Below are 25,849 nucleotides of genomic sequence, written 5' to 3'. Positions count from 1 at the left end.
AATGAGAGAGCATTCATATGAAATAAGGCTAAAAGACAACTGAGTGTAAAACAAACATCTACTGAATAGAATACCAGTGCGTAAAGAGAAAGGTAAGCAGAAAAAATAAATGAATAATTAAGTGGAAATATCAACTGACAAGTAAATGTATGCTTATGGCAACAATAATACAAGTCACGCAAACTAAGGTACATACAAGGCATGTACAAGGCTCTTCAACATAGCACTAAAATCTTATGAAACGACAAGAATCAACTTTTTCTAGTGAAATTAATGAAAGAATATGCGAGTATCACTTAAATCGACCTGCTTGACCCCTTTTATATAAACTTTTACATGAATTGTCAACCATTCGGTGAACTGTTATTTTTGCTAGATATCAATAATTATGGCATTCCACCACATTACAGTAAAACTTGAATTCTATATCTTCATAAGAATGGAATTTTCTAATACCGCATTTCGGCATTTTTTTTTTTACTCATGAGTTAATTATATATATATATATATATATATATATATATATATATATATATATATATATATATATTATATACACACACACAACAAACACACACACACACACACACACACACACACACACACACACACACATATATATATATATATATATATATATAGAGAAGAGAGAGAGAGAGAGAGAGAACTTGATGATTGCTGATCATGTTACAAGTTTCAGAAAACAAACCGATACCAACGGCCATCACAGTCTGCCCAAGGTATTGGTGAGCTGCGCCCCGTTCACCTTGCCTGGTTACTCAACACTCGTTTCTTACATTTTTTATGACTACGTTAGACCTTACTCGTCCTGTGAGTTACCCCATGCACTAAAGATGACTTCATTCGTCCTGAGAAATAGGAAAGAACTTCAAAATCAAACACTCATTCACATGAAACACTAGACTCAAGGTTTAAGTTGGAAACTGACCGTTGGGAAGGACTGTATTTTTTTTTCTTTAGGTGTCATTATATCCTGACGCCCACCTGGGAATTAACTTTCACTTGTTCTCAGGAATCCCTTTCGGGGATCGTTACTTTCGCCCATTCAGTGGACCTTTCATTCTGCGGTTCTTTCTTTAGTGAACTTTCATTCTCCGGGATTCATTCAGGGGATTTTTCATTCGTTGCATCTTAATATGGCAGTCTTTAACATTATGTTTGACTGTGATATATATATGTGTGTGTGTATATAAATATATATATACACACATTGAATAATAATAATACATATATATATATATATATATATATATATATACATATACATATACATATATACACACACAGTATATCAACCTAACTGATCTAAAGCGCTGATGAGTAAGTGGTATAGGAAATCTTATAGTAAAGGGATGAACGAAAACAACCCCAATATAGGAAAGCAAATAAACAACCTGTACATATAAAAACATACCTAAATTCAGTGTGTTTATATTTGTATAGATACATTCATGCTTATATAAATGTAGCGTATATACCTATATACACGTAAAAACTCACGTAAAAGTATATTAGTATTTAAGGATATGTATATAAATTATATAGTCAAAGCTACAAGTATATGGACAAAGTAAATTTTCCGAACTAACGAGATGCTCAATATCGCAAAACGAGGCTATTTATTACCCAACATACACATATTTATGTGCGTACGCATTTGAGGTACATATACATACATACATACATACATATATATATATATATATATATATATATATATATATATATATATATATATATATATATATGTCTGTGTATTTAGAAACACAAATATGAGACGGGGACCAAGTGAATCTATAAGCATGTCAGCTGAAGTCTCTACGACAAATCAGATTTATTAGCTATTGGACTGCCTCTCGGCTAGACTTGATGAACACGGCGACCTGATTAAGAATGCCAACGTACCCATGACGTAAGGAACGTGCTCGTGACCCGGCATCGCTAAAATGGCCGAGGTCAAGGCATTTCGTTCCAGAGATGGAAAAGAATGGCCGATTAATCTTCCAAGCAGCGACACCTGTTCAAAGCAGTTTTCTGAGCTGCCATTATCTTAAACCAGAAACATCATGAGAAAGTAAGTGTTCTAAGGCTATTTTTCTTACTATGTGACTGAGTTGGCCTATTGCCAACGCGCTCTTGTTCTGTAATCAGCCTTATAAGCCTGTTTGACGAGACGAAACGAGTTATCAAGTGACATGAATTGCGCAAAACGAAAAGCAAATATTTGGATGCGTGGAATCTGAGTTAATTCAAACACGACTTGGGAGTGTTCTCGACTTAATCGCTGTAATTGAGAAGCCCAAGGTAATGCAAATCTTTCTAATTACAACCGAAATTTAAAATGAACACTTAAGTCAGAGGGCATTACTTTTATTCTTTGTAAGCTTCCATTTCTACGTCTCGTTCTTCTACGCAGTTGTGTTTCTGTGTAAGTGTTTTAATTCCGCTGATGGAAACACACATATGCAAGTGTTGCATGAAGAGATTTCACAAGGCATAGAAACATATGGAATGGATGCTTTAACTAAGATGCTTTTATTGTTATCTGTATTGATGACACTGTATTATAACAATCAATGTGTGTTTTCAAATCTTATACAATTAAATTTCTTTTAAAAAATGCTTGCATCTTTCACTCAAGTTTATGTACATACATACATACATGCACATTTGTGTCTATATGATTATGTATCGTGCATAATTCTTGTTTCTTCATCTTGTTTACATTTTCCAAGACAAAATTATTCTTGAACCCACCATGGAACTGGAAAATGTGTGAGAGAGAGAGAGAGAGAGAGAGAGAGAGAGAGAGAGAGAGAGAGAGAGAGAGAGAGAGAGAGATTACAAGAAATCCAGTTCCCGGGCATGACTAGCGCTATTCGTCTGTAGAAATATTTTGCTTGATTGGTCGCATAACCGAAAAGATTCCTCCGGCTGTAATCAATGAGTAATTTTTCCCATTACATCTCGATTGCTCATCGCCATCAACTCATCGATTTTCTGACTACGCCTTTCTTGATGATTCATACGATTTTACGATTCCTGTTCTCTTAATTCTTTTTGTTATTTTTTTCTCTCACAAGCAACATAAAATAGTTGAAATAAAAAAGTGAGGAACCCATTGTCTTCGTTTTTCTCGAAGTGTTTAGCGATTTTTTAAAAATATCAAGATGAGTCTTTAGTAACTTAGATTTAGGACACTTTAAAGTTGTCAAAGATTCGTTAAGTCACCTATTAACGATTACTTGACATTTCGAAATAATGGACTTGTCCGATAGGTAAGTTTAAGTTGGCCTTAAACTAGATGTGAAACTGCGTTCCGTTGTTTTTTTCTTTAACTTTATTGAGATCTTCTGTCTATTACACTATAAATGGGAATAAGTATACTGAATGAACAAAGGAACATACATACATACATGCATTCATACATAATCTGCTACGTAAGTTTCTGCAAGTCAACAAAAACCCAAGAATTTTTTCGTTTTTAATTTTAAAAACTGTAGAGTAGGAACAAATAAAGCCGCTAATACCACACCACTTTCAAATTATATTCAGAAAAATAAGTGCAAAAAAGACAGACAGACCTTCCGATCCCTTACCAAACAGACTCAGTCGTTTTCTCATGGTCATCCACCATAGAAGTAAAAAAAAAAATCAACCGTAGAAGTAAAAAAAAAAAAAAGTAAAAATAAAATAAAATAGAAAAAAGAAAACGAGAGTCTGCTCACAGAAGGGTGTGAACGCCATCTCTCTCCCAGAAAACAATGCCAAAGAGAGAACCTTGAAGTATTTGAGGTTTTGCTAACGAGAACCTCCGACCAAAATATGTGGAAGTGACTTTGAACTTTTATCTGCACAGTTACTCTCATTTTTTTTTTTTTTTTTAAAGAGGAATTATAATTCAGGAATGCTAGAGCTCTTCCATCACACCCAAACCCTGGATGCTTTGCACCTGGGATTTTGGGTGAGGTACACAAGGAGTAAAGGCATTTTCGGTAATCAGGAACATTCTTCTTCTCAAGATACGCGAGAACCGTGGTCGACGTTGTGACGCCAGATTACGATATTGAATCGGTCAACTCTGATAAACTCAAATAAGTTGAAATCAGTGGTTCAATTTGGTTTCCTTCAATTTCGTTGATTATAAGATTCCCTACTGTGTCCCACTTTCTGAAGACAGAATTATACGAAACCAATCAACTTTGACCCACTGAGACAGGGAAGGACCAGGAAATTAATTTGCTTCTTTCTTCTTTTGTAATTAGTCTCCCAACATCTAGCGGAATGGAAATAACCCAAACATGATGAAAAATGACGAAACGCCTCTGCAATCAGTGAGGAAATATAGATTGATGAAAAATACTAAAACCGAATTGCGTAATTGAGGTTACCTGTGATGAAACAGCACCTCAGAGAGGCAGTACCTCGACGACAGGTTGGTTATTCTCAATTTTTTTTACCTTCTTCTAATTTTTCTTTTGCCTCTTTGTTTGAATTGCCTTGTAAGAGATGCGGAAATTTCATCCGAACAAATCTGTTTAAGCAGCAACGCCCTTAGCTATCATAAATGTTTTTTGTTCTTTGCTCAAATATATTTTATGTGACATAATTATGCTTCAAATATTTATGCATCCAACGAGTTTGTTAATGTATTGCTGAGATATATATATATATATATATATATATATATATATATATATATATATATATATATATATATATATATATATGCCAGTAATTATTTCAACATCTTTGTTCAAATCCCGTTGGAGATAAAGCAGTATGGCCATACTTCTTAGAAACACTGTGCCTTCGTTTACTTATGTAGTGAGTTATGCTACTCGTAGTTACTCGACTGTGGTAGTTATCGCTGGGGAGGAAGAAGGGCAAAGGACTACCAACCTGATCCCAGCATACGAGATAAGAAATGGTAGGGTAAAACCATTTGGCGCCACCCCGTCAAACGTGAAAAGGTGTTGGTGGAAAAAACATCTAACAATTTCCAACTTAATATTTAAAGAATATTAGTACTCACTGAATGAACTACTACTGAATGAGCTCTATTTTCGTCGCCTTTAAACCTTCTTCTTCTTCTTCTTCTTCCACACCATTAATGACTCTAAGCCAACTTTCGGAACAGACAATCACTAACCTGTAGACCGAGATTGCCTCCGGTCATTGAGCCGTAACAACAGGTGCTGCTGCATATTCATCGCGTACTGTTATTAACGCGACTATGGTTTGCCAAAGGAATTTCATTCGATCTCCCTCAATGAACTACATAGTTTTTGCTTTTTTATTTTCTCGTGGAACCATTTAAGTCGTTATTTTGTGGACAGGAAGTTGAGGAGCTTCCAGATCAACATACGGTGCTTTGAAGTTGCAATAGGTCTACGCAACTCTGGTTTTAGTAGACCTTACGGAATTAACTAGTCATACTGAATTATTTTCATTTATTTTCTTTTACACAAATGGACTGCGTCTCTTTTCTTGTTGTAATAGTGAATCAGAGACAAAGGGTGTGATATCTTTCCTAGGCTGTTCAATTTACTTAGGGATGAACTAATCTGAAAACTCAGATTAGTTAAGCCAGCAGGTGACCCCCAGAAGCTTTCATTCATCTCTTTACGACCCCTCAAGCTCTCTGAAACTTCTGAGGTGAACAAAAGGGAAATTTCTTCGAGACTTTAAAAACCGAGAATTCCGTTCAGCCTTTTAAAAGAGCCATTTTCTCTTCTGACTAGCAAGGCCGCTAAGGTTGTGGTGGTGAGGTCGTTTGCTCACGAACCGAGAGAATGAATGAATGAACCGACAAAGAAATTTAATGAAAGGGATGATCAATGGAAACAGATGAACAAAGGAGACCGTTTTTGAAAGAATTACGCAGAACTACTAAGTTTTTGTATAGGAAGAAGTTACATACATACATACTTTTGAATATACAGGTATACATAACAAAGTTGTAGAATCAATAGCAAAGATCTGCCGGTAAATGAATCGAAATAACCAAACGGCGCCGACCCTTACGTAAAAAAAAAAAAGTACACAGTTCATCAGTAGAATTATGGTTTCTCCTTATTTTTCTTAAAGCGGTTCTTCACGTGAAGCCATGAAATATGAAATATTCATTGGACCACTAATTCTAAGACGGCGCTAACTCCGCTTCTTCTGAACCCTAATTACAGCCTCCTGCAGGTAAATGTGGCTCATTACCCCCTAATGTACATTAAGCGATTCCTTTTCTTTGTTGTCTTTGTTGGCAGTGTTCTAATTCTTCTTTAATTTTTATTTTTACATCTCTTCGATTCATTTTCTATTATCAATAACTTGAAAGGTGAACAAATTGAGAATTGATCTGGGTCACGGATAAACGGAATGGAATTGCACTAACGAGGCAACAAAATTCCACCGTAGGAGAGGTGTGGCACGTAGCCGACTGCGGTGGATGAGCTCATCCCCGAGGGTGTCATTGTTTCATGCCCTGTGGGAGACTGCGATTTCTACGTCGTCTGTAGGTCAGGTTCACAGCGCACCACAGCACGCCCGCCCCCGATGAGACAGGCATGCAGATGGAGAGCCAAACAAGCCTGATTTGTTTGCGCGACAGACGGGTCTCCTTTCAAGTAAGAAGTGCTCAGTGCGGCAGTGAATTTCAATTTTTCTCGAATTGTTACGTAACTTGAAACATTACGAGTCGCGGGCAAAACTCTTCCTTTGAGAGACGAACGCAGTGTCAGGTGGCACTGTTTCACAAGGTCTTTGTCTTTTTATTCTCTTTCGCTGTTACTTTTTTTGCCTGACGGAACATTTACTACATAAACCAATTTGTCTTCTGCATAATCCGTACTGTAATAGAGCACGAAACGACGATGTCTGCGCTAGGGTTACGCGGTGACCGTGAAAGTGGTCGGACCTATTTTTTCTGTCAGCTTGTCGTGACAGGTACTACTACTGCGTATTGGTGGCTTATAAAATGCCTGAATAACTTTTTAACGAGAGGAATGTCGATTCTTGCTCTACATAAGAAATTTATGGGCCAAGTTACTCTGACTTCCTCGAACTTTGGATTAATGAATTCAAGCAATTTTTAGTTTTCTGTTAAAGAAAACTATCGTGCCGGCTTTGTCTGTCCGTCCGCACTTTATTCAGTCCGCACTTTTTTCTGTCCGCCCACAGATCTTCAAAACTATTGAGGCTAGAGGGCTGCAAATTGGTATGTTGATCATCCACCCCCCAATCATCAAACATACCAAATTGCAGCCCCCTTGCCTCAATAGTTCTTATTTAATTTAAGGTTAAATTTAGCCATATTCGTGCCTCTGGCAACGATATAGGGCCGTGGTTAAAGTTTCATGGGCCGCGGCTCATACAACATTATACCGAGACCATCGAAAGCTAGATCTATTTTCGGTGGCCTTGATTATGCGCTGTAGCGGCTGTACAGAAAACTTGATTGCGCCGAAGAAACTTCGGCGCATTTTTACTTGTTGTCAATAAAGAACACTTGGACTTGGAAAACCGCCACTCCTCTTTAAATAAGTCATCGTAAAAATTTAATACGTGTTCTCTTTAACGAGATTCTGATAATTACTCATGGTTTTAACGGCTCCCAACTCAGGTTTAAAGACAAGAGACCTAATAGTCATACAAACTATTCTCATTTGTGAAACAGCAGCCTCACTGGTCAAAGAAGGTCGAGCTTAAATGCTTTTGTGCTAATTTGAGGTCCTTAGCATACTGAAACGTAAGAAAATTTTTGGAAGGTTATTCATATTACTACTATACTGTACCAATAAGGTCCAAAATAACGAGAATATAAGAAACTGTCGAGAGACAATCCCGATCCTAAGAAAGTTATGTACTCTATATAAGCATCAAATGAAGGTACCATCATTCTACATACCTATATAGGGGTCAGTAATGAAAGAGGTCGATCAGGGGTAGGACTGTGAAGTTTATCCACAGAGTATAGTTCTTACAGAAAAATTACACTCGTAGGACTCGCCCGAAGGATTTGTTCTTATATATACGAGAAATAAAAATGGAACCAGATCAAGCTGACGAAGGTAGACAGGTAAGTAAGAAAGGGCTAAATGAAACCCAAGAAAGGTGATTGACCGAAAGGAATGCAGCTGATGCATAAAAGACCCAGCATAGAACTTTTAATGCAGTCTGCAGTGTGCTACAGAAAGGACTTTGTAAGCACGACATTCCCTAAAGGATCTGTATAAGCAAAACGATTAAAGTTTAAGGTGTAAGGAAAAATCTTTTGTTAAAGTCACCACAATACGATTTGAAAGAGAAAAGTAAAGGGTGCGGGACAGGCTGGACAGTCAGTCCTTTACAAAGAGAAGGAAACAATCGTCATGGCGTCCTAAATTCAAGAGGAAATTAAGGTTCGCATCCTGGCAAAAAACCAGAAGGTACCGTGGACCCGCAAGAAGAAAATGGAGGGAGAAAAGGATGTAAAAAGAAGCAGTGAAAGGAGTGAAAGGAGAGAGTATATAAAGGGTTCCCCGACATGAAAAAAACAGACAAAAAGCAAAAAGGGACAGAACAGTGGGTCACTAACACAATCTTCCCAAGGTTAGCAGTGAAAGTAGTTTTGGCGTCATCCCTTACCACAAGAGTCTTGCTATCGCTAAATCTTCTTCAACTCTTCTCGTAAGGGATTCGTGGGCACAACTTACATGGTCGAGAAATAAGATAAAAAAACAGATAGAGACCTATCTTTCAGATAAGACTGATGGAGACGTCGGTACGTGGGTTTATTTTGCACAAGAAAAGGAAAAGATTCATTACAGCAACATGACATCATAAAGTTGAGAAATAACAGACTCGGAAATAAGCTACCAAGGTGGAGGCCAGGAGTCAGGTATTGTGTACTGTAATGCCAGCAGTATGTGTATGTGTGTGTGTGTGTGTGTGTGTGTGTATATATATATATATATATATATATATATATATATATAAAAATATACATCGTGTTAAGAAAAATACATATATCTATACTGTATGATATGGGTTATCTAAATATAATATATATATACATATATATTATATATATAATCATTTAAATAACCCACCATCAAATCTACCGTCTGTTAGTAATACTACTTTTTCTTAACTCATAGATTTTTTATTCTCTACGTTTTATAACACCTCCAACTAACCATTACATTCGTATCGTCAAAACTTGTATTCTTCGTTGCAATCAGATCTCAAATGCATCTTCAACATTTTTCAATTCTTTTTCCCGTCAATCTTTGCTCGGCAACTGAGGGTAGGTCTAAAAAAAGATAATGGAACCTCCAAAATGACCTTGACTGCAACCGGAACGTCGTCATCGTTCTTTTAAGAAGATTGCAATCTGATCCAGCCCCTTGCTGAGGCTACTTATTTCCCATGGAAATTTCTACCTGCGATCCGCCCAACTTACCATTGTCCATTTATCTACATTTCTTCTTATTTTTCCTTTTTTTTTGACTGTGTGTTCCTAAGTTTCTCGTCCTGTTACCCTGTCTAATTTCCTTGACCTTTGCTTTTTTTTGCCCAATTCATACAGCATACAGATCGCCTTTAGGGATCATTTTAGATCCAGTATGGTCATTAAAGTTGGTTAGTTTTCAACAACAGATATTTCTTCATCTAAGAAATAGGGTCCATCAGTACCATTACTTCATTTTTCTTCTGCAAAATCCCAGACAGTCTTAGATGTATTGTTAGCTATGACATTCCTTACTTGAAAAAAAAAGGTCAGTTCCTGTAATTTACGTTCTCAAGAAACTGCCTTCAGATCACTATCTGGTGATTTCGATGTTCTGAGACAAAATGAGTAACATAGGGAGGGAGTAAATCACGAGCTAAAAGCGAAACTGAGCGACTGATGATACGCAGCACTGATCCTCGTTAGAAGTCACTGAAATGAACCTTTAACGCTTACTTTACCATCAAAATCATTGTGAACCTGATGAGGTACCGCCTACGTGAAATGATTGCTTTTTGGTGCAAAACAAGTTCAAGCGTTCAGAAGAATTTTTTTTTTTTTTAGACTTTAAAACTATTGGCTGCAGAATTTTATCGACTTCAAGGACACATAGTATATATACACACAAAACACACATACACATATAATATATATATATATATATATATATATATATTATATGTGTATATGTACACATACACACACACACACTCATATATATATATATATATATATATATATATATATATATATATATATATATATATATATATATATATAGAGAGAGAGATAGTTACTGCTTTCTAAATACTATCAGGGATGTGAGCATGGAGTTTCCTTGTGCAGCTTTCCATTGTGAAAATCTGTCAAAGTGCTAAATAAAAACTGAGATCAATTAATACGCTGACCCACGGTAACTTTTACTGATATTAACCTTGCCGTTCATGAGATATCTAATGTCAGTTTTCTGAGCAATAATGCTGGGTAACTCATACAAGAGAAAGACGTAAACAGAGCCATTGCGTGTTTTTTTTTTAAGCAGCTGATATATTTATAGATAAACAGTCTCTTAAAATATCTAGAAAGGCTAAAGAACCGGCTGATGAGACCCGCTATATCGTGCATCAGATTTTTTTCCTTATTTTTTAACTCTTGTTTTAGCGGAAATGTCTCTGAAACAATTACGCCATGTCGAAGAGACTGGTCCTTGACAACTACGTCTGGCGTCAAGAGGCAAAATCAGCTAATGCCAATAATAAATTGAAAAGCTAAATAAGTGAGAAATTAACAAGGTTAAAGAAGGGATTTGTGATTGGAGGAAACAACGCGATGAAAGAGTCATTAGATTACTAATGATTAACAGACACCGCAAAAGGCACAGGTAACTAAGTTAAAAAGTGCAAAATATAAATGATTGAATGAATAAACACGTAAATGAACAGAAAACTGGGTAAACCGAAGAGAAAGACGACTGCACTGAAGAGTAGGAAGTGTTTACGAAATCAACTTAAAACATCAAAGCAGCCATAAATACACTTTCATTACCTGGCCTTGCAGATAAATTATGCTTTATAGCTAAGACTTGCAGATTTACGAGTCAAGGCCGCGATGGCATCACAAATGTATAATTGTTCAAAGGTGTTTTTTCATGTTGAGGCGAAAGAGGACGGCTTTACAGGCTCATGGAGAGAAGTTTCTCTTCATTTCATGCGATTATTACTATACTTTTATTGGTTTTTATTTTTTGAAGAATGAATGATGGCAGAAGAGGAAACAGTTTTCTGTGTAACCATTTACATAATAAACACCCAAAGCTGCTTTTACATGAGACTGTCTCTCCTAACCAGGGGAATTCCTGAGTCAAAAGAATGCAAATACAATAAGCTGCATCATGGAAACGTTACGAAACCTCAAATTACCAAAGAATCAAGTCGCGCAGTTTCAAAATGCTTTGGGCATTACCTAAGCATTTCCTGAGTGTAATAATATTGTTCTCAAATACAACGAATGATTTTTTATGAAACCGATGAACCATAGGCCGATTCAACCAGTATAGTCCGTATCATCTGATATGGAAAAATGAAAATCAATAGTTAAAGAAGGGGACGTATGGTATGTCTGGCTCTAGTTTGTGGTGTATAGTTATCTATCTATCTATCTATCTATCTATCTATCTATCTATCTATCTATATATATATATATATATATATATATATATATATATATATATATATATATAGTTGCTAAAAAACCAGATGAACAGCAGCAAATACAGGAAGAAGGACCATTCCTTTTTTCGTTATACTCTATTGGGGCAGAGATGTTCCTGTGACGTCAGCCAAATTAAGTAATGTATAATGAACAAAGGAATTGTCCTTCCTCCCATATTTGCTGCTGTTTATGTTTATATATATATATATATATATATATATATATATATATATATATATATATAATATATATATATATATATATCACCCATATCAGTCCCTTCGTAGGATGTCCTACTGAAAACCGTTAATAGTTGTTGGCCTTGAGGCTTTAGGATAAAACCTTGATCTAAGCAGTTCTACCTGGCGCGTCAGTCTGTGTGGTAGGATAGGATAGGATAGGGCGCGGCTGGACAGCGGACAGGGTCATGTGGCAAGCAGCGTGGGAGGATAGAAATAAAAGTAATAATACTAAAAGAGAAAAAAAAGCAAGCACAGCATATTCCCCGCATAAGTACCACTTACAATCACTACAACTTGACAGTACGGGTTAAAAATAATGATTTTCACTTGCCCTCCTCTCTGAACATTTTGTTTAGGAAGGTATGCTGGCCATCAAGGGCGCAGGTGCAAACACCGGCCTTCAGAATAATGGCAGATTTTGCATGATAGCCTGTTTTAACTTTTTATTACACATTTTTAGAGGTGTTGCGTAAGAGGATGCCAATTTTCAGTGTGTTCTACAGGGATTCGTTTGGTCTATGATAATGTATTAAAGAAATCGGCAAGTCTCACCTACAGAACAAGGAAAAAGAGGAAGAAAATAAAAACCTTGGGAAGAGGATGATTAAAACTAAGATTCAAGTACAGCTCAGGACAACTGAACGATTATAAAAAATATATAGGTATCATCGTTTTACTTTGAATGAACGATGTTTCCATGATGCTAGCCTTCGATATTTTAGGATACACCTTTGAGTACTCGACATTTAGAATTCACCTTTGAGTACTCGACATTTCAAAATACACGTTTAAGTACTCGACATTTTAGAATACACCATTGAGTATTCGTCATTTTAGAATACACCTTTGAGTACTCGACATTTTAGACTGCACCTTTGAGCACTCGCCATTTTAGAATACACCACTGAGTATTCGACATTTCAGAATACACCTTCGAGTACTCGACAACTTAGAATACACCTTTGAGTACTCGACATTTTAGAATACATCTTTGAGTACTCGACATTTTAAAATACACCCTTTGAGCAAGCCCTCGATTCCGAACAATTTTTTTTGCAACTATGCCACGAGATCCCTTTCTACAAACGGTGGAGTTCTGAGCATTTCCAGGTGTTACGAGATATGAGCGTGTCACAGTCGTGTTTTTCGTTGTACCCCAGTTCAGTCGCACGTGTCATCCTCGATGGAAGCACATGCACGAAGAAAAATGACGCAAAACTATATCACTTCCGAGAAGCAAAACCTGAAAAGTTAGATTATACTTAAAGGTATCTACTTAACAGCCGATATTTTAAGAGGAGAAGCCAGTGGAATAGACAACCTATTGCCCTTTTCTAGCCCAGGATCGAAGAAAACAAGAAGAGAGAAAGGAATACTAAAAGGTATTGTGTAAACACGGAGGTGATAGCCCTGACTCATAGAGAAAAAGAAGAAGTTACAAAACTACAGAGGCAGATAGGGAATTCCAAAGCTTGGCAGTAGACGGGAAAAACAGTTGCCACTAACAGTTGCAAGCTTTTGGCGTCATTCCAGAAGAGAGAGAGAGAGAGAGAGAGAGAGAGAGAGAGAGATGGAACTACACTCTCTTATTCCATAAATTTCCAGCCGCTATTCGAGATGTCGAATGTGTGAATGCCAGAAAAAGTCTTATGGAGCTTCTTTCTTTAAAAAAAAAAAAAAAGACCGTTCTCTTGTCGCAAAAGGCGTGCACGAACAAGAGCTCAACAACCGCTCTGAAGCAAACTGAACCGGTTCCCGCCATCTTCTTCAAAGCACGAGAGAGAAAGGTTTCCCAATTTACTTTTCTCTCATCTCCATCTTCACTTTTGGTTTTTTATCTGATAATTCAACGCAGAGCACTTCTTTGTGAGACCATACGAACTTCTGGGACCATTCCGGAATAGCAGATATCAAGACATGGGGTGAAACCAGATGATGATGATTAACTGGCATCACAACATCATAGGTCATCGACATCAAAAGAAGCTATATACGCAATATCTATAATGTCTATAATGTCATGATGAGTCTCCTCGACCCCAGACTCTTTATTAAGATACTGAACTGTTTAACATTTGATATCTTCCTCTTATTAAACCTGTAAGGAAAGCTCTAACTGATAAACTCATTACGAACCCTTTCTTCCTTTTTTCTATTTAAAGTCAGAACATAATTCAGGCCTCAAAGAAATCTCCTTCTATTTCGGCTCTATGAAGGAACAAAAGTAGGCTATTCAGTGATGCTGCTGTTTGATTGGTAGGGTAGATCATCACGAAAACTGGCTACCTTTCAGTAATTTCCATCTCATTGCTTCCTTACGAACTGAATGTGCACATTGGAAATTCATGGTTAACATAACTTTTAACCTTCTCTGCTTTTATACTACCAGTCGTCTAACATTTTTGTCTTTTTCCTTGTACTACCTTCTGTGGCCCCGTCTTATGATTCCTTTTAACTTCAGCATTATAGAAATTTCTTGTAGATCTTCTATTTCATCAACGAATAAAAAAAGTAGGATATCACTGTAAAATATTTCTCTTAAACTTCACAAGGTCTTTCTGAACCAGTCAGTTGTTAGATCCGCGATGAAGCTTGAAAAAATGATGAAGAAGAAGAAGTAGGAGAAGGAGAAAACTAGGAAAGGTTTGTGAATAGCGAGAGGAAGAGGCTTCTGTACATAGCGGGATCCCCAACGCCACAGGAGTAACAGTAAGAAAAACATAACGCGGGCAGAAGAATTGCATGAGGTTGAATGTATCGTAAAAAGAGAGCAAACTGCGTTCATCTTAACAAACGCCGTTTGGTTCCAACTTTTGACATCTGAGCTAACCTTTTTCGAATTGCAACAGGTGGCAGTTTGACTGGCAAACCTAGCAGCAAAATGTTCTTATATTCTATACGTTCAGTCACTCGTTATCTTTGCATTTTAATAGTCTTGAAAATGTGATCTCAAACCATCCGAGGAATCAAAGATCTCCAGATTACCTTATACGTATCATGTGTAATAAGTTATCTTCTCTGTACACCTGATACATATATTTATTATTTCATTAAACCGCTATCATTTTAAGCATCATTCTGTATTCAACTTGGGCTGATGTATACATGAATACATAGAACATAAGTTTAAGAAAATTTTTTCGCAACTCATTGGTTTCTAAAATGGAAATTTATATAGATATGTCTTCTTTCTAATTGTTTAAGTTACCTTTAAACACTTCAATCCGTTTTGCGCTTCGATATTGTTTCATTTCTTAGAAAAGATCAATGCACTGAAGACCATTAGCGTAATTGAATTGAATTGAATTTAGACATGAGAATCTAATGTTCGTAGTTGGTGTACAAAATGTACCAGTCATGCCTGGCGTGCAAAAAAAAGAAACAAAAAACTATTAAATAAATAAAAAAACGCGCAGACATTAGAAGCCTAGAGCTAATATATGTACAATACTATAAAATCGTAAGAAAAAAGTTATATACAAACCACCCAGGTTCTACATTAAAACCGAGCCACACCACTGACTTCGGTTTAAAATATTTTCTTTCCTAGAGAGAAAGAAAGGCATAGAGGTCGAGTATAATTTTGTTCGTGCCCATGCCCAACAGACAACAAGCTTCGTCAAAGTCCCGGATGCCCCCTAAAGCGACGTTAGGTCATCGTCCAGAGTTTCTGAGCCTTAACGGTACTTTACTGCCATCCCATCAAGCTCGTCCCCTGCACACCCACGGATGCCCAGATGCAATTCCCACGTACATGATTCGTTTCGTGTCTTCTCCTTCCCTCCCATTCATTAAGTATCTGTATCTATTAATAACGTCATTATCTAAAACAGAGGTTAACTCTTGATCCAGCATCAGCCCCGGACTCCTACACAAAAACGTTATTTTAACCACTGTCAGATTCAACAGTGTGAACCACATTATAGGTCTAAAATTCGTTAAGCCGGAAGCAATAATCTTATAGAATACCTAATGGAAAGGATGCTAACCCAGTGCCTCCGATGCACTTAATTAACATTTGAAAACATACAAGCAAATAGCTCGTATAAACAATTCAATAATAAGCTAATAACAAATAGTGAAGCAATGAAGTCAATGACTTGTAGAAGATTATACCAATCCGGTTTTCTATTAGTCTAACACTCACACTGATACTTGGTATTCATGGGTATGGCCTGAAGTCTTCCGTTATCGAACATCTATTCAAGTTACTGATGGATGAATGAATACTTTCTATTTCTTTCTAGCCGATAACATCTTCTGCATAACTGAAGTGGGTTTTTTCACATCAACTCTGGAACAGTTGTGAGGTGGGAGTTTCGTATCTAGAGGGAACATCTTTTGATGTAACGCTCTATCTGATAACTGTTTTCAGTCTCTCTCTCTCTCTCTCTCTCTCTCTCTCTCTCTCTCTCTCTCTCTCTCTCTCTCTCTCTCTCTCTCTTCTGACTTACATTATTTATATATCTGCCTACAAATGTAAACATAAACACTTGAAGGAATAGATATTTTTTAAGTAAAAGTTAATGGAACAGACAGCTCAATACTTTTGCCTAATTCAGGCTTGTATACGAGAGAAAGAAAAACAGGAAAAAGGAAGACGAATTAGATCTTATTACTCGAGGAAGTGATGGAGAACCATCTACAAAAGTGGAGAAGTCTCTTGTTATCAGAAAGCACAAAAGTTTGGGTAAATTCCAAAGCCCGTTTCATTCATCAATGAAATGAGACCGGTAACTCAGCAGCGGATTACTTAAAGCTTAACAAAACTTATGATCTTTGCTATAGAAGCAAGTTATTCATATCAAAAGCGGGCCCCCGCCCACGCCCAACAAACACCCCCACTCCCTCCGCACACACACACACACACGCTCGCGCGCACATACACACACACATTTACACCCACGTACACACAATATTTTAACAAAGATTCCAGCGAGCGTTTTTTTTTTTTAATTGCTGGGAAGGGAGCTGGACTCTAAGAAATTAATTACTCATATGGTCTCAAGAGAGAGAGAGAGAGAGAGAGAGAGAGAGAGAGAGAGAGAGAGAGAGAGAGAGAGAGAGAGAGAGAGAGAGAGAGAATGTAGTATTTTTACTACTTTACAAAGGTTATTATCATTTTCCTCTATTCAAAATTCTTTTAAACCCATTTTTCCACGGCTTCAGTAAAAATGCCCCTTTACAAATAAATTGAAATGACGCGCGTATAAGAAACCAAATGAGTAATCTGAAATAAATGAACTCAAGACAGAGACACTATTCACAAATCACGGGGTCCAATACTAACTCCTTTTTATTTCAGTCTGATCCTTTTCTGATCACGGTCAAGGTCCAAAGGTCAAGAATTTCCAGGCGATAAAGGTTTCCTTCACCCTGGCGTACTGCGTTTCCCAATATGTGAATAATCTTCATCAAAGAACGTGTGTACCATCATTTTAAAGTATTTGCTGTCTTTATTTAAACAAATTTATTCCACACAACTAACGCTTATACATTTTTTGAAGGCTTGCTTATACAAATTTATTCCTTATGATTAAATTTGTGATTTACAACTTTTCCTACTTCATTTAAACAAATTTATTCCTTTTTCCCTTGATTTTCAAACCTCTTTTATAGACTATTAAAAACATAGGTATTCCTCATAAACTTGATACTGAAAATTCTGAAGTGGTTTCAATTCTAATGACATTCATTTATATTTATTATATAAAGACATGAAGTTCTAAATCTCAAAGCGAACAAAATTCTTCTTTAATGATTTTCAGAAGTGTCAACGACGTCATTACAGTAAAAAATATGTCCTTAAAGCAAAAAAAACTGGTGGTATTAATAAATACCTATCTGACATTTCCATTTTTCTCTTCTTGCACACATGGGCATTCTAGTTTGCAGAAGCTCGAGTATGAATAACAATAACACCTGTGAATTTTAAGTTCGTGATGCATGACTAAGGAAAATACAGAACTTAAAAAATATTTCATGGATGATTTTGTTCACATCAGAAACCCCGTTATGCACATGAAAATAAACTTGAATGCGTATAGGCGCAGAGCTGTTATTTCGGTAGAAAATTTAGTAGGACAAGAATGGCTGTTGGAAAGGTTAGCCTGGAAGTGTTCCAAAATGCCCACTTTCATGTAGGCAATCTACGCATAATGCAAAAAAGAAAGTATATGATGCACATTTGTGTAAGCATATTGCATCTTGAACTATTTCAACAGCGTTTATAACCTAAAATCTTTCTTTTCAGGAAAAGAAGCGGTTTATTCCAATTTTTTCACCGTCAGTTAGCCTCAGTGGTCATCTGGTGATTGGATCCTGATAATTTTACCATCGTTGACACCTGAGACCTCTCCAGTCTGTGTGGTGAGATTTTTCATCCAACCGGAATAGATTTTTGGGATAAATGACTTTCATTTTCTCTTCCAGAATTCCATTCTCCTATGCTGGAACGTCACCAACTACCTACAGTATCCTTGCCTAAGACTCCTCTTACAGCGCACCGGAATTGCATATAGTAACCATATATGGCCGATAAACATGCCTCACCACAGAACTGCCTGGACGGAGCTGAAATTTCATACTTTCCGATCGGTATTATCCACAATTGCTTTTGAAAGAAACTTATGCGAATGAGAACACCGCAAACGCGTCTACTCGAGAAACAGCACTCTGTTCCTACCTGGACTTTCATGGTGTCGATGTCCTCAAGAGAGCGGCTAAGAAGAAGCAAAGGCGAGGAAGCACATTCACTACACGTCTCACTGTCTCACTCACAAACCCTGGAATGCCGAGTGTCAGAGCGCGCCACTCCTTATATAACTTCTTTCGGCCTTCTTCGATGGCTGGAAGGCAATAGCAGATCTTTCATTATCATATCTTTTATATTCCTTACATCATTTCGAACAAATAACGAAAGAGTTTACACTGTGGATCAATGCAATACCGAACTTTCCATGACATTGCTGGAAACCTACGTCATCAACGGAAGAAAACTTAGTCATTTCTCTCTTGACAAACTCACTACTTTACAAAGCATCGTACACACCGACTCACAAACAAAGGAGTGCTGGTAACAATGATTATCAAAAAAATGCGGGATCATTCATGTACGATCCCCGTAATCTTGTAAATTATAAAACCAGGAAGGACGCGGCTGCTTAGCAACTTTTTGCAATCCACCGAAACCTGAATTGTAACCTTAAACTCTGACCAAATCCAATCGAACCGGCTCGCCCCTTTAGGTACAAAGTAACTCATGATATAGGTACATATTCCACGATCGAACCGGAATCTCAGATGAAACAAAGGCTTGATTTGATCTCAGGCTTCTCAGACTTTTATCTGTCCATCTGACTATCTAAGCACACACCACACACACACACACACACACACACACACACACACACACACATATATATATATATATATATATATATATATATATATATATATATATATATATATATGAATGTGTGTGTGTATGTGTGTCTGTTCATGTGTGCGTGCGTGAGTGTGTATGTATGTATGTATGTATGTATATATATATATATATATATATATAAGTTTGTTTGTATGTGTATGTGTGTATAGATATATACTCACGAATACTACGCCACAAGTATAATTTGATATCCAGTTCACTACACCTTTAGAATAACCTACACCCAAGGGGAATTAAAACTGATTAGTGCTTCGTCCCTGGCAGGATTCGAATCTATGCCTGGTTTAGATACAACGATATACCTGACTTCTTAGACCACCCAATTATCCCATGGGGGTAAGTATTTCCCAAGTTATAGTCAGTATATTTGTGGCTACATATATATATATATATATATATATATATATATATATATATATATATATATATATATATATATATATATATATTTATATATATATATATATATATTTACTCAGGAACTTACGGATACTTGACAATGAGGACTCTTTGTCCTAGAAAGCTTGTAACTTTTCTGAATAAATATTTCTGCTAGATACCATCCAGTTTGAATGAGGTCCTGTTAGTAATTGTATTAATGCACAGAACAATTGTGTATGTGATGAAGTTAATGTATATATAATGTATATATGTGTGTGTGTTTGGCTATTTTTAATGTGGCCCATTAACTACTGATATCTTCACATTTCTTCGGTTACGCTTATCATTAGGAGCCTATACCCGAGCGCCGGGGGCAGGGCGGGGTGGTGGGAAAAAACTCACGCACGTAGGTTCCAACGAGAGTCAATGAATTAAATATAACAAAGTGCCATCTCCCCTAACAGGGAATAGTCTCGGTGAAAATAGAGGACACTGATCATCCCCACATTCCTACTTTACTTGCTGAATCATGGATGAGGCATCTGTGCGGAAAACTTCACATAACAGCTGCTTCATTAACGTACACAAGAAGCTCATTAGCAGGGAGTCGAACCCCTTACACACTCTGTGTTGTTATCTCTATCTAGCCTGCATTCTCTCATTTCCTGGACATTAAAGACTTTCTGTTCCTTAACCACTTCAGCTCCATTCATTTAAAACTTTTTCGGTCTTTCTCTCCTTCATTCTTCCAACACTTCTAGATTTTGCATATTTTTCCCTATCTGTATGTTTTATATGTATGTACAGTACAATGTGCATTAGCTTATACAATTTGCTCTAGCAAACAGGCATAGCTGGAACAGCCAGTTCATTTAAGTATCGAAAGCACACAATTCCCATTCCCAAAATTCTTCTTGCTACAAACATTTCTTATTTTTATAGTTTTTGCAGGGATAGGATAATTGGGGAATATGTTTCCTACCTGTTTTCTTCGCGTCGTTGTAGATTCTACTTCGTTTTCCAACATTCATCATAACGGTAAAATGTTTCTCCTCTCTACAAACTGCTCCCTGAGGTTCATTCACATCTGTGAAAGGACATCAAGAACAAATTTTATTTTTTCTATCTTTTCCTACTTCTTTTTTTTTTTTTTTTAATCAAACTGTGAGCGTTGGACGTTGCTGTCATCAAAATTATCTCTGAGTGATTTGAACTTCATATCAAAATTAATAACCAGTTGTACATTTTTTTGTGAAAAAAAAAAAGTTGCCTTTGCTCATGTACGTTATTCTTTATGGCAAAGATCCATTCTTTTCTTGGGTTCATTTTTTCTTGATATCCGCCATTTCAACTCCTTATTCCATCTGCTGTACACAGTAAATGCTGTTTTCTTACGATGCAGAATACATTTGAATAATTCAATTATCTGGGGGATTCTTCCACCGCTCTTTATATTTGTTATCATTCTGAAGGGCATACATGTCTGTCTTTTAGTTCATGAGTCCCAAGGCTTTCCGTTAAACCATAAATTCAGCATGTATGTATTTATGTATGTATGTAAGTGTGTGTGGTGTGTATGTATGTATGTATGTATGTATGTATGTATGTATGTATGTATGTATGTATGTATGTATATATATATATATATATATATATATATATATATATATATATATATATATATATATGTGTGTGTGTGTGTGTGTGTGTGTGTGTGTGCATCTGTATTTGTGCGTTTGTGCTTTTCCAGGCAAAAGTCCTTTTTTTTATGTAAATTTGTAGTGCACTCGTTGCATTTAAAGCATTCTGGCAACATTTCCAATATTTTAAGTACATCCTCCACTTCAAGTTGTCAGTTTATTCACTGCACAGCCGACAGACAGCTCTGGAGTGAATAAACTCATGGCTTTCTTCAGGGCTACTCCACATTAAATTTACAATGAAACCACACGTTGATATAAGGGTGAACACACTAAAAAAAGTTGAATGAAGAACAAGAGTCCAGCATGAAAACTTAACACACATTCCACGTTTCAGAAAAACAAGCTTAATGATTTTTACAATCCAGGACGTTTTTCCATTAATCCCACGACTTCAAAGAGAACCCCAAAAGCCTGAGCCACCTACATCTAGCTATTTATAAACCACTCTGGTCCAAGACATTCTTGTATTTTGGCCAAATGCTAATGCAAACGCGGCATCTACAACTTTTGTCAACATTTCCAATATTTTTAACACTTCCTTCAGTCCCCAAGGTTGAAGAAGACAATACGTTAATTGCCGAAACAGCTTTGGGATGAATAAATTGAGCAACATACCAGTTTTTGCTTGTCCCTTGAAGACTTCACTCTTCAATTTTGGAAGTGTTACCTAGAGGTTGTAGACGACGACACTTGTGCACTAGCATTTTTCAAACAAACACACACACACATATATATATGTATACATGTATGTATGTATGTGTGTATGTTGTATTTTTGTCACATACACAATGACATTTTTTATATTCACAAACAATAAGCTAGATTTGTCGTTCAGCATCAAATTCACTTAGCCAGGGAATAAACACCGCAAGGGAATTTGAGAGTGATAAGCGATCCGTCACCGGAACCCTTATCACATCCCCTTCGGTGTTTATTCCCTGGCTAGGTGAATTTGATATTAAACTACATTTGTGACTTAATGTTTATGAATGTATCTGTGCATGTATATACTGTATAATCTGCTAGTCACTTTTCCTAGATATATGTATCAATCTTTAATTGCTTCCATGACCTGTTAACTTCTCTACTTCCTCGCATTTTTCTGGATACTCTCATCACTACAAGCCTATATCCGAGCAAGAAAACAAAGGAGCATCACTTATGAGGCAGGATTCATCCCCACGCACGATAGGTTTAGCGAGGACGCACTAACACACTTTGCTACGAAAACAAATGCAAGTCAAATTCACCTCGTGCATGCACACATCTGTTGAAATCGGATATATGACGAGATCTGATCATTCCTATTCGTATCACTACACCGTAGTGGTTTAGATGTTGCGTTTTAGGTCGAAATACAAACCAATAACTGCTAAAACATCATGCAGAAAAGTGCAAGAAAGTCGAGCAGTTGAGATGTCATTGTGGCAAATTAAAAATACACATGTAAATGGTAAATATGACCGGTAGATTCCGAATATATATTTCCGCCTAAAATCTAAAAACCAGTAAGTACTATGATACCATGGTTTGAATGGGTCTAGTAACTGTAATAAAATTTACCTGAAGTAGACCGGTATATGTAGACAATGCATGAAACGATTTACACTTATATTCACTTTCATAACCAAGTGTATTAGTTCGTCCTCGCTGGATCCGTCTTGCATGGTGTCGAATCCTGCCTCGTCAGGCGATAGATTTAGGTTTATTCACAGCTAGAAAATAAACTAGCAGTGATAAACATATCCAGAATATACAAAAAAGATGAGACTTACTGATTTATGAATAATCCCATGACACGCACTCAACTCTGTCACTTCCTCTGTTCTTCCTGTCTAAATACCCAACGTATCCAAATGATACACTAGTCACCAGCCTCTAGTCCTTTATTATTTCCATATGACCCAACCATCTCGAGCACTCGGATCCATTCACTGACTTACACTAACCTTTTCATCACTTCTTTAATGTCTCTCTAAGTTTATGATTCTTCCAGTTCTTACACCATTCACTACTCACAGAATTTATTTTCACAGCTTCAACCTTTATGATTTCCTCTGCATTTAACATTCACGCGTTATTTCGATAAATGACATTATGCTCAACTCTCTCCATTCATCACCAAATTAAATTCCGAGCACTCTCCAATTCTCTTTCTAATCTTTGCACTCAGTCTGCTACCTTTCCCGCTGTGTGTCACATCTCTTCAATTACTTATAAGAATCAAACGGTTCCAGTCGTCCATTATTCTCAATAACGTTCTTTGCCCCACTTTCCTGGTGTCCGTTTGCCCTCATAACCTTATTATTGCTCTTATATTTATTTTCTGTTATCTCGTGCAAATATTTCAAAACTTCTTCACTATTTTCTAATATTTCTTTTCACAGTCTCTTAATCAATACTGTATTTTATGCAAACATCTGCCATTCCAAACTCCATTCACAACTCATTTTCTTATCACACAACTTTGCCCCCACATCTGATGTCCTTGCCCTGAGTTCTAGCATCGTTTCAGCATAAAGATAATGCACCCATGTTTCAAACCGCACGTCCAGACCAAACCAGACACTCTCCTGCTTTATATTCTGACACACATCGTTTCCACAACAAAATAACTTTTATTCCTTCCATTTGTCATCAACACTGCACATTATCACCAGTTATTTAATCATAAGGTTTTTCTAGGTATATTTCTGTCACATATATGAATACACATGCATACATAAATATAAAACCATTTTATAACGATTAGCATGTCTGGAGAATATACTTGGGCATCTGTTTCCAATTCACTTTTCGATTTGGTGGTTAGAGCTGGCATATTGAGTCTTAATTGTGCCTCACGTTGTTATCAACATTTTATTTATATAAATTGTTTGACAGTTATTCATATCGGTGTATTTTTGTTGGTGAAGATACTTCCACTTATTTATATATTTGACCTTCTTCCTATTCCAAATTTTTTTTGCAACTCGCTCATGACGTCTCTCTTAACTGAAAAGTGGTGATTAGTTGTGAGCAGTCAACTATCGAAGTCTGGATCATATTACTAAGATTTGAATTACTATCTTGGCCAAATTGACTGAACTTTCTTGCACATACGCAAATATATATATATATATATATATATATATATATATATATATATATATATATATATATATATATATATATATAACATGTGAGTTTTGATAATCAAATATTGAGCCAAGAATACCACTGAATATATATATATATATATATATATATATATATATATATATATATATATATATATATATATATATATATATATATATCTAACAGGTGAGTTTTGATAATCAAATATTAAGCCAAGAATACCACTGAATATATATATATATATATATATATATAGGCGAGTTTCTATATTAAAATATTAAGCCACGAATAGAACTAAACATGAATTCCATTCACTATACACTGGGAATAGCTACATCCATGGGATTTAAAACTAGGACTTTTGTGTAGATACAGTGTAAGTTGGTCGGCTTGAACATTTGACAGGAATATGTACAGCAGAGTTTATATCCGCTTATATGACTGCAATGGCAGTTGGTTCAGATGCTATGTGGTCTGCATCATAAGTTATACCAACTCTCCATTGTTCTTGTCTAAACACCTTGTGCCTTGTACGTCTAAACGCGTTTTCTTACTTCCGCTAATTGATAACTGCTTATAAATACCATCTCTATAAGTTGTTTTGGTATTATTTTACTTATGGACATTAATTGCTTTCAACATAAAATATAGGTTTTTCTGTTGTATTATGATGTGATTTGAATGATTTTGAGGTTTATTTCCATCGCAAATGAATACTTATCCTTCCCCGGCAAATGATATATACAAAATTAATAAAATTACGACTTGTCAGAATACTGCACCCCCCCTCTCCATAGCTAATACGGCAAAACTGTAATCAGTAAACACAGTTTTGCCGTATTAGCTATGGAGAGGGGGGTGCAGTATTCTGACAAGTCGTAATTTTATTAATTATGTATACAGTATATCATTTGCCGGGGAAGGATAAGTATTCATTTGCGATGGAAATACACCTCAAAATCATTCAAATCACATCATAATACAACAGAAAAACCTATATTTTATGTTGAAAGCAATTAATGTCCATAAGTAAAATAATACCGTTGTTTTCGCTAATTTTCGTAATAATCATGGGTATACTTAGCTACAATGACAACTATTTTTTCGAGGTGAGGTAAACAAATTGCAATAACTAAAGCAGCAGCAATACATAACCTTATTACTTTAGTTTGCCATTACATATCTTATTCTCATTTTCTCCGAATGTCTTTGTGATAAAGTACGAATTCAGATTCCA

At 36.2% G+C, this 25,849-nt stretch overlaps 1 protein-coding gene across 1 annotated transcript in view; it reads right to left on the bottom strand.

The window, feature by feature from the left end:
- Positions 1–18,782, bottom strand: part of LOC136835447 (uncharacterized) — a 70,984-nt gene extending 52,202 nt beyond the window's left edge. Inside the window, exon 1 of the mRNA XM_067098988.1 lies at positions 18,647–18,782. Coding sequence (XP_066955089.1) covers positions 18,647–18,658 — 12 coding nt within the window. The 5' untranslated portion in view covers positions 18,659–18,782. The remainder of the gene's footprint in view (positions 1–18,646) is intronic.
- Between the last annotated feature and the right edge of the window lie 7,067 nt (positions 18,783–25,849).

The sequence above is a fragment of the Macrobrachium rosenbergii genome, chromosome 55 (genome assembly GCF_040412425.1).
Source record: "Macrobrachium rosenbergii isolate ZJJX-2024 chromosome 55, ASM4041242v1, whole genome shotgun sequence".
NCBI classification, from domain to species: Eukaryota; Metazoa; Arthropoda; class Malacostraca; order Decapoda; family Palaemonidae; genus Macrobrachium; species Macrobrachium rosenbergii.
This window is presented reverse-complemented; position numbering and strand designations above follow the sequence as displayed.